At 51.5% G+C, this 10,301-nt stretch overlaps 1 protein-coding gene across 1 annotated transcript; it reads left to right on the top strand.

Annotated features, from left to right (window-relative positions):
* The first annotated feature begins 2,072 nt into the window (after nucleotides 1-2,072).
* On the top strand, nucleotides 2,073-5,009 carry LOC114640615 (intestinal-type alkaline phosphatase 1). The gene is made up of 11 exons (XM_028789573.1): nucleotides 2,073-2,177; nucleotides 2,263-2,379; nucleotides 2,493-2,608; nucleotides 2,782-2,956; nucleotides 3,027-3,199; nucleotides 3,440-3,574; nucleotides 3,666-3,738; nucleotides 3,857-3,991; nucleotides 4,075-4,266; nucleotides 4,462-4,578; nucleotides 4,669-5,009. Exons 1-11 carry the CDS (start codon nucleotides 2,108-2,110, stop codon nucleotides 5,007-5,009), a joined length of 1,644 nt encoding a protein of 547 aa, XP_028645406.1. The 5' UTR covers nucleotides 2,073-2,107.
* Nucleotides 5,010-10,301: the final 5,292 nt, after the last annotated feature.

The following is a 10,301-nucleotide window of genomic DNA, read 5'->3' as shown; positions in this document are numbered from 1 at the left end:
ATAATAGCTGTTGACCTGGAGAAATGGCTCAGTGGTTAAGAGCACTGATTGCTCTTCCAGAGGTCCTGAGTTTAATTCCCAGCAACCACATGATGGCTCACACTCATCTATAATGGGATCCGATGCCCTCTTCTGGTATATCTGAAGACAGCTACAGTGTGCTCACATACATAAATAAAATAAAATAAAATAAAATAAAATAAAATAAAATAAAATTTAAACAACAACAACAACAAAGATAATAGCTGCAAGTGGTAACAAGAAGGGAGTTACTTAGCTCAAGCCTGGCCCTGGCCCTGTGGATAATACACTCACCCTTAGGCCCTATCTACTTGCCTGAGGGAACAGGGGTCAATCTTAACCTACATAAGCTTGAGAGCCATTCTGGTTAGTGCCACATCTGGCCCAAGACAGCTGTTCCACCCCAACCTGCTGCCCCAGCTCTGCTCTGCTCTGCTAAGACGCCCTTGGTGATGTCACAAGGCAAATGGCAGGCTTACCCAGTAAGCTGGGACCCAGGAAGGGAAGGGCATCGGTCTTACTCTTTCATTACAGTCTACAATAGCAGCAGCCATCTGGGTTCTGGGAGAACTCTGTTCATCTTTCTAGAGAGTAACAGCTGCAGTAACTAGCCACCATTCACGAATCTTTACCTGCTAAAAATTCTTCCATCTTCCAGCACAGCCACAGATGTTACGTTTGCAACATCTGGGCCTTCGTGGGACACATATCAACCAGATCCACACCATAGCCCTTGCTTCCCTTTCCTGGCTACTGGGAATGACGTGGCTGTCAGTCTTAGGCCAGCCGTCTATTTGTCTGAGACCCTGCTATTTCTTTAATTATTTTATTATGCTTTTAAAATTTTTTAGTATTTTATTTTTAATCATGTGAATGTGTCTGTTTCTGTGTGTGGTGTATGCAAATGAACTCAGGTGCCCGTGGAGACCAGAGGCATTAGGTCCCCTTGGGGCTGGAGATACAGGAAGTTGTGAGTCACCTGACATAGGTTCTCTGTAAGAACAGTAAACATTTAACTTCTGAACTGTCTCCCCAGCTCCACCGACCCTGCTCTTAAATTTTCATTAATTTACAAAAAGGTTTTCAAACAACATTTGTTTTATGGTTTCTCTCCTTCCTTCTTCCCCATGCCCTCCCCGTCCCCTGCCCAGAGCTGGGATTATGGGCCTATGCTACCGCAGGAAGCCCCGACTTCACTCAATTCTGCTGGCTGTCACTCAGAAGTGGGATTGCTAAATTGTAGAAACACATTTGAATCTGCTTTCTTATCAGAGCTGCTTGGGTGTGCCCAGTGCCCGTGGATAATACACTCACCCTTGGGCCCCATCTACCTGCCTGAGGGAACAGGGGTCAATCATACCAACACAAGCTCTGAAAAACCCAGCCAGTGCCACATCTGGCCAAAGACAGCTGTCCCACCCCAGCCTGCTGCTCCAGACACGGGTTGAATGCATATAAAAGACACGCAGCCTGAGGTCTACAGGGCAGGCCATATACCACCGATAACTGAAGACCAATGTCTTCAAGGTACCCCTCTCAGTAGTTCCAGCAATACTATTTGGTCACATCCTCAGTGTGCCTTGGGCAAGGCTAGTGAGAAGACAGTTGTAGGACAGGGTACTCAGGCCACTGTCTGTGCTCTCTTCTTAACAGTGGGTATCCTGGACCTGGGGGACCAAAGCCAGGTCCTGGCTTAGGCTGGGTACTTGGAACCCCACTTTCTTCGAGCACCCAGAGTAGAGTCTGGCTCCAGCTGGCTCTCAGGAAGCATGAGGAATCCCTGACAAGACAGTCGTGAACAGAGGATGGTGCCAGAAGCATACAACACAAGTTGCTCTTTCAGGATCAGTTGCCCCCAGCCTCCCTCCCAACCTGCAGGAGACATAGGACCCCTGGCCTAGCCACACCCTGAGTGCCAGACTTTAGTTCACAGGGCAGGGGTGGGGCCAAGGTGATTACATCTAGAGGAGGGACAACGACCCTTTACAGCCAAGGACAAAGTCCATCTCTGATTTGAGCCCAGGCAGGCTAAGCGGGGGCTGGTACCTTGGTTCTCGAGCTAGGTGGCCCATCAGTAGCCCCAACCATGCAGGGAGACTGGGTACTGCTGTTGCTTTTGGGTCTCAGGATACATCTGTCCTTTGGGGTCATCCCAGGTAAGAAGGCTCCTTTCTGACTCCCACAGAAGGACTAACCCACCACCCCACCTAGACTAACCTGGGTGTACTTCCTCTTGTCCAGTGGAGGAGGAGAACCCAGCCTTCTGGAATCAAAAGGCGAAGGAGGCCCTGGATGTTGCCAAAAAGCTGCAGCCCATTCAGACATCAGCCAAGAACCTCATCATCTTTTTGGGAGATGGTGAGTGTTCAAGACATGGCCACCCTAAATCCCTCGTACTGCAAGTATGCAAGGTCACCAATGGGGCCAGGAAAGCCTGGGAGCTCAGGCCTGACAAGGTTCTGCTCCTTCAGGGATGGGGGTGCCCACGGTGACAGCCACCAGGATCCTAAAGGGACAGATGGAAAATCATCTAGGACCTGAGACACCCCTGGCCATGGACCATTTCCCATACATGGCTCTGTCCAAGGTGAGTACTGGAATATATATCTAGGACAGGAAAGGGGGCTGGAGATGATGGGAGGAGGAAGAACCCAGAAGAACTGGAGCCCAAGTTTGCAACCAGGACAGGGTAGACATGTCCCAGGAAGCAGGGTCTAATGTCTATCAGTAGCACCCAGCTAAGAGTGTCTCTGTCCCCAGACATACAACGTGGACAGACAGGTTCCGGACAGTGCAGGTACGGCCACTGCCTATCTCTGTGGGGTCAAGGCCAACTACAAGACCATCGGTCTGAGCGCGGCTGCTCGATTCAACCAGTGCAACACCACGTTTGGCAACGAGGTCTACTCAGTGATGTATCGTGCAAAGAAAGCAGGTGAGCTGGTGTTGGGCCTCGGGGGGCTACGGCAGGGCTGGATCACTGGGTGATCGTCTATCATCTGCAGGGAAGTCTGTGGGAGTGGTGACCACCACCAGGGTGCAGCACGCCTCTCCAGCCGGCACCTATGCACACACGGTGAGCCGTGACTGGTACTCGGATGCAGATATGCCTCCTTCTGCCATCCAGGAGGGCTGCAAGGACATCTCCACACAACTCATCTCCAACATGGACATTGATGTGAGCTCCAAGAACCAGCCGGAGGGTTGGATGAAGGGTGAACCTTGGACTGGCCATAGTTCCAGGCATAGACACCCTGAACTCCAAGTCCCCTGTGGTGCACATATGTAAGGGTTGGGTGTGGAACATCCAGGAGAAGCATATCCCACAGACATGGAGGGGACATAGGGGCTGTCCTTCAGGACGGGGTAGGAAACTCGTAAAGCCCTAAGTCTACCTGTGTTGATCTTCTGACCAAAGGTGATCCTCGGTGGAGGCCGGAAGTTTATGTTTCCTAAGGGGACTTCAGACCCTGAATACCCAAATGACTCTGCCCAGTCTGGAACCAGGCTGGATGGTCGGAACCTGGTGCAGGAGTGGCTGACACAGCACCAGGTGATGTGGATTCCAGTGAAGGGGCCAAGGCAGGGCTTAGGGCAGGACTGACTCTCAGGGCTATGTGCTGAGACTGGCTGTGTCCCTGCAGGGAGCCCGGTATGTTTGGAACCTGGAGGAGCTCATTCAGGCATCCCAGGACTCATCAGTGACTCACCTCATGGGTAATACACTAGTTCTGCCCTAGCACCTCTCAGAGGGCCTCTACTGGAGACTGTATGTGTGCCATCATGACCCCCATCCCTGAACTTGGTTGTCATCATGAATTCCTATGCCCCTCAGGCCTCTTTGAGCCAGCAGAAATGAAATATGACGTCAACCGAAACTCTTCAGTAGACCCTTCCCTGGCGGAGATGACAGAGGTGGCTGTGCGCATGCTCAGCAGGAACCCCAAAGGCTTCTATCTCTTTGTGGAAGGTGAGTGGTCCAGCCTGGCACAGAGGAGGAGACAGGGGTCCCGAGCAAACTCAAGCATCTCCCTCATCACTGGCTTCCTGCAGGGGGTCGTATTGACCAAGGCCACCATGCGGGCACTGCTTACCTGGCACTGACTGAGGCTGTCATGTTCGACTCTGCCATCCAAAAAGCCAGCCAGCTCACCAATGAGAAGGACACACTAACGCTCATCACTGCTGACCACTCCCATGTTTTCGCGTTTGGTGGCTACACACTTAGGGGGACCTCCATCTTTGGTAAGCCAAGGAGCAGTGCTGGGTGATGTTGTTTCAGATCTATGAGGACAGATATCACTGGGCTTCGGCTTCCTCGCCTGTCAAAATGGCACAAAATGGCCTTGTAGACAATGTAACCATTGAGCAAGCAAAATGCACTCACCGGCATTCTAAAAGCTGTAGTCAGTATGAGGATGTCTCCCTTCTTCTTTACAGGTCTGGCCCCACTCAATGCCCAAGATGGCAAATCCTACACCTCCATTCTCTATGGCAATGGCCCAGGTTATGTGCTTAATTCAGGCAACCGGCCCAATGTCACCAAAGATGAGAGTAGTAAGTATCACAACATTGCCTAGCTTGGGGTGCTGGCAGAGGAGACCAGGACAGATGGACTCTGCTCCCCTAAACATCCTGTCTCCTTAGGTGATCCCAACTACCAGCAGCAGGCAGCTGTACCCCTGTCGTCAGAGACCCACGGCGGGGAAGACGTGGCAATATTCGCCCGTGGCCCGCAGGCGCACCTGGTGCACGGAGTTCAGGAACAGAACTACATTGCACATGTCATGGCCTTTGCAGGCTGCTTGGAGCCCTACACTGACTGTGGCCTGATGCCCCCTGCAGATGACAGCACACCAACCAACCCGGGCCAGACCACCACCACCACCACCACAAACAATGCAGTTGGCCAAGCAACTGTCCTGCTGCCCCTGCAGCTGCTGTTCAGCATGCTGCCGCTAGTAGGGACAGCTGTGGTGGTGTCCTAATGGTCAGCCCTCCCCCACCCCCGCTAGGCTCCTCCACGGGGTTCCACCGCTGGTTGCTTACACACACACACACACACACACACACACACACACACACACACACTCGTAGATTTCTGTGCCCTATCAGTTCTGTGTTCACCGTTCTCTGCCCAAGAGTCTCAAAGCTGGTTTTTGTACCCCAATTTGGTAGTTCTCTTATCCAGATGTTGAGACATCATCTCAGCCCACACAGCTCTAAGGACCACCTCTAAGAAAACACTCTGGGATTTACGATTTGCTTCTGCTTCTCAACCGGCTGCCTCTGGAGCGGGAGGTACCAACTGGTACCCAGAAGGCTAAAGCCTGGGGCTGACCCAGACTCCCCTTCAAACCATCACCCTTCATAGGGACCCAAGTAACTCTTATTTTCAGGTCTTAGCTTGTTCCCAGGCACTTTCCATCAAAGGAAATCTCAAAAGTCCAGGAGGCTGTGGGGTCTCAAGCAAACAGCTCAGAGCAGCCTTCTGCCCGCACCCCTGGTCCATCTCAGGCTGCATATAGAAACTGAACAAAGAATATTACCTTCTCTTTCCCCAATCCTTGAAGAGACACAAAACAATAAAACTAACTGTTATAGAAGGTAATGCCTCTAGTACTTTTTAGTAAGAAAAACCCTGGACATCTGGGGTACAGAGGACAGGTGGAGATGTGGGTAGTGGAGATTAGGAGGTCAGAGAAAGGCCATCTGAGGAGTGGATGGATGGTTGAGTGAAAATAGACAAAGCATTGTGAGTCACAACCTCCAGGTGGTGCCTTCTGATCAAAAGCTGCAGGTCTCCAGAGGGCCAAACAGCTTGGCCACACACAGCTCAGCCCTTCCTAAGGCCCAACCACTTAGCTGACTGGAGAGACAGAACAAGGTGCATCCAGCAAAGAGGCCTGGAGAGAGCAGCCAGGGGCTTCAGTGAACACAAAGACCCGAGCTGAGCCTGGACTTGGAAGCTGCAGAGAACCAAATGCAGACAGCCAACTAGGTGGAGGCCAGGAGAGGGCCAGAAGTCTAGATCAGCGTCCGTCCTGCACCCAGAGAAGCCGATTCATGAGAGTGGCAGCTGGCCTGGCCCAGGCAGACTTGGTGCCAGTTCCTAGGATTCATCATTGTCCTCCATATCCTTTTCAAGATGGGCAAAGGCCTGCCCATCTCCCCTAGGTGGTCAGGGCAGATAGCTGTGGTCACAGTTGCTCTGGAAAACATCCAGACTCTACACCTTACCATCCCAGGAGGCAAGGGCAACTCAGGAGGACCCCAGCCTTCCCAGGCTCCCACAGGGCAGCAGTGAGCATGTGACCAGGGGGATCTGGTTTCCCAACTCCAGTGCTCACACCCTCCTCCTGAGGCACTGGCTTTAGCAGGGAAATTCACTGGTCACCATGTAAACAGCTCTAGGATGCTGGTGGAGGGGCCCTGAGGTAAGGACCTGGGAGTACAAGTATTGGAGACCCGCAGCCTCACCTGTGGGGTGTGGAGGATGAGCGGGGACACCTGCTGCAGATACTTCATAGCCAGCAACACCTTATCCTCAGAGATCTGGCCCAGCGGCCACTTCCACTGAGGCTGTGGGGCCGAAGGCAGGAAAGGAAGGACAGAGAGTACATGGGTATCCAGAGAACCTTGAACACACCTGAGAAGGTGACCCAGAGTTCCAGGACCTTCCTCACATTGCCTGTTCATCAGGAATGGGCATCCCTCGTATGTGAGCTGACATGAAGCTGCCCCAGAGTGTCCGTGTTGTACATGGAGATGACGCCTTGCTGAGGGATGGGTAGACTTTGACACAGAGATCTAGGGTGCAGAGCAGGTTGACCTAATCTGTATGCCCTGTCTCTGTCCCAGCCCTGGCAGACCCCAGATCCCGCTGCTTACATCGGCTAGCCAAGGCTCCAGCTGTAGAATCCCTGGGGATTCTGCTTCACAACATATGCCCCTAATAAGCTAGGTAGATGCTCCTAGGACACCCTGTGTGCCACCAGGGGTCTGCATCTGGACAGAGATCTCCATGAGAGTGGAGTGCATCTCCATGAGAGTGGAGGAGATTTCTCTGGGACCTTGACCTTGGATTTAAGGGAACATGGAATCCACAAGTAACACCATCTCCATAGAGACCATGGCCTCTCCCTTGGACCTCCCGGCTTACATGGTAGATATTATGGCTTCCAAGGCTTGACTAAACCCTGTGATCACTCTGGGAAAATTATTTATCTTCTCCAGTGCTCTGCCTGGGCCCAGCTCCTTCTAATTCCCCTCCCAGTACTGCCACCTCTTAGACTCCCCACAGCTGGGGAGTTCTCATGGAGAACAGTAACACTATTGTACAACAGCAAGTGTTTGTGTGGTCCAGCCAGTGAAAAACCAGTATAGCCACGCTGTTCATGTCCTGAGCCTTATTCGGCAGCTGGCTGAGGGTGGTGGGCCTTTGCAGCCAGTTCCACTGGCCCACGTGTTCGGAACCCACAGTAGTAATTAAGGTATCAATGCTCCAGGGGCTCCTTCATCTTTTAGGGATGTCACTCTTGCTGTGACACAGAGAATCTTCATATAATCCCTACCTGAGCCTGTAAGCAGGCCAACCACTTGCTCTGTGGTGAGCACTCATTTTGGTCTACCCACAGGCATGACGTAGTGTACCTAACTACTCAATGGAGCGGCACTAGTTATGTGTGACTGACTTCCTTGGTGGCTCTTCCGTCAGGAAGGTAGGAGGGCCATGGGAATGGCTAAGCCTTTTCCCCTGCTCCTTAAACGCATGCACAGACATGGCCTGAGAGGAGTGACGCCCTATCACAAGTGACGAGAGGGTCACTTGATGACTTCGAGACACAGCCCACCCCAGTGCCCAGATACTTCATACCGTCATAGCAGCCTACCAAACCCCTGGTGGGTCTGTGGGCTTGGAACTTGATCACGTGAAGTCTGCTGGATGTGACACCTGGGAAAAACACACACACACACACCGAAACAATCTTTCATCAGTAGGAGGCAGGATGATCACACTGACTGTTCCTTGGGGAGGCTCCCTTGAGAGGAAAGGTGAAGAGTTCCCTGAGGTACCTTCCTGGAGGAAGCACCGGCCCCTCCAAACTCTCAGTACTCTTGTGCATGCGAGGACAGAGTTCCTGTGCATTCTTGTTAAGAGTTGTCTCCAAGCTCTTTGTGAGCTGTCCCAGAGAGATCAGGGTGGGGTCGGGGGTAGGGCAGAATCAGTCAGGAGCCGCCGCTGTTCCTTCACAGAGAACAGGCAGACCCTGACAGGCCGCCTCAGAGAGTCAATTCTTTTCCTTTTTTTTTAAATTTTTCTTTTTCATTTATTTCATGTATATGAGTTCTGTAGCTGTCTTCAGACACCAGAAGAGGGCATTGGATCCCATTACGGATAGTTGTGAGCCACCACATGGGTGCTGGGACTTGTACTTAGGACCTTTAGAAGGGCAGTCAGAGCTCTTAACCACTGAGCCATCTCTCCAACCCTCAGAGAGTTAATTCCATCAGTCTTGTGTGCTCCAGCCCCAGGTAAAGGTTATTCAAAAGTAGAAGGAATAGAGTCTGTACAGACACACAGACACACACAGACACACAAAGACACAAACACACACACACATACACACACACACACACACACAGAGCCTCTGTGAGAGACTAAAACTGTTGTCACTGTATATATTCATTGGTGAGTCTTGTATCTGTTTTGATTTCCGTTTTGCTCTTTTGAGCCAGGGCCTCCAGTAGCCCAGGCTTTCCTTGCCTTGACCTCTGGTCCTCCTGACTCCTGAGACCAGAGCTGACAGGCTCGCACCACTATGGCCAGCTTGTGATGTGTCACACATGCAGCTCTGGGCTTCAGGCACAGCAGACGAGCAGCCTCCCATCTGAGCTTCAGAGCCTGAAATTTTATTTGTTTATCCGAGACTGCTCTGGAACTCTCTGGGTCACCAAGGTTGTCCTTGAAATTCCCATCTTCCTGCCTCCATCTGACAGCAGAGGTCATAAGTGCGTCTTGCCACACCTGGATCTGGGGCCTGTATTTCTGACTCCACAGTGGATCAAAGCTGTCAAGGGAAGAACTGCAACCATTACCCCAGGACAGGTGCCTCAAGCATGAGGCAGGCACAGGGATCCAAGTGGCCCTGAGTGGCTCGGTTGTCTATAGCCTTTAGGTATAGATGACATCATTTTGGTCACCACAGGTGACAGGTGATGTGTACCTGATCCCCAGTCTTTTGCAGACACATGGACAGTTTTCAGGACACTGGGGCAAACCCCAGCTGAGGGAGTCAGGGTTGCTTTAAGAACAGCATGGGAGGTACTCGACACTGTACACCTAGCACAATAGCAAAGACAATGGCAACAGCAGATTCAAAATGAGGCCCTTATGTCAACCTACAAAAGATAACATATTGCTGTGGGTCACAGAGGGAGAGGCCGAATGACATCAATCCAGTTGACACTGAGGCTGTGAACTTGACTTTAGATACAGCAAAAGCTGGCCCATTTAAGCATTGCTGGCCAGTGTGTAAAGCGGTGGACTACTCCACACGTTGTTCAGAGTTTCTCCAGTGGGCTCGGGAACTAGTTCAGTTGTCCAAGTGTTTGTCTGGTATGTGTGAAGTCCTTGGTTTGATCCCCAGCCCTGAATAAAACCAGGCATGGTGACATATGCTTATGATCCTGGCCCTCAAGAGGTGGAGGCAGAAGGATCCAGAACTCACGGTTGTCCTTGGCTACATACTAAAATCAAGAGCAGCCTGGGCTATGTGAGGCCCAAACTCAGAATATCAAAACCCCAAAATCAAATCAAACAAACGCACCTGTGGCTGGACTGTGGCAGCATCTGCCCGGCATCCCAGTACTCCAGAGATGGAGGCAGAAGAGCAGGAGTTCCAAAGTAGTCCCACCTCAGTAATGAATCTGAGATCAGCTTGGGTTACAGGAGACCCTGTATCAAAGGCAAAACCAGACTGGGTGCTGTGGTATCTATCTGAATCCAAGCACTGGGAAGAAGGAAGCCAGAGGATCAGGAGTTCAGGGTCATCTTAGGCTACACACAAGTTCCCAGCTAGCCTGGGCTACATGAGACCCTGACTCTATAAAAACCAAGAACACTAAAGCAAACCCTAAAACAATCATTATCCAAAACCAGACACGGAAGTGTATCCTGTTCATTCTACCACTTTGGAGTCTGAGGCAGAAGAATTGTTTTAATTGTGAAGCCTGCATGGCTTCAGAGTGAGGCCCTATCTCAATAAAATAAAATAAAA

The sequence above is a fragment of the Grammomys surdaster genome, unplaced genomic scaffold (genome assembly GCF_004785775.1).
Source record: "Grammomys surdaster isolate TR1022 unplaced genomic scaffold, NIH_TR_1.0 125846, whole genome shotgun sequence".
NCBI lineage: Eukaryota > Metazoa > Chordata > Mammalia > Rodentia > Muridae > Grammomys > Grammomys surdaster.
Note: the sequence above shows the minus strand (reverse complement) of the source record. Positions and strands in the feature narration are given on the sequence as shown.

Coding starts and splice junctions, on each gene's coding strand:
- LOC114640615 (XM_028789573.1), top strand. CDS start 2,108: ATGCAGGGAGACTGGGTACTGCTGTTGCTTTTGGGTCTCAGGATACAT. Junction 2,178..2,262: donor GTCCTTTGGGGTCATCCCAG/GTAAGAAGGCTC, acceptor CCTCTTGTCCAG/TGGAGGAGGAGAACCCAGCC. Junction 3,739..3,856: donor ATCAGTGACTCACCTCATGG/GTAATACACTAG, acceptor TATGCCCCTCAG/GCCTCTTTGAGCCAGCAGAA.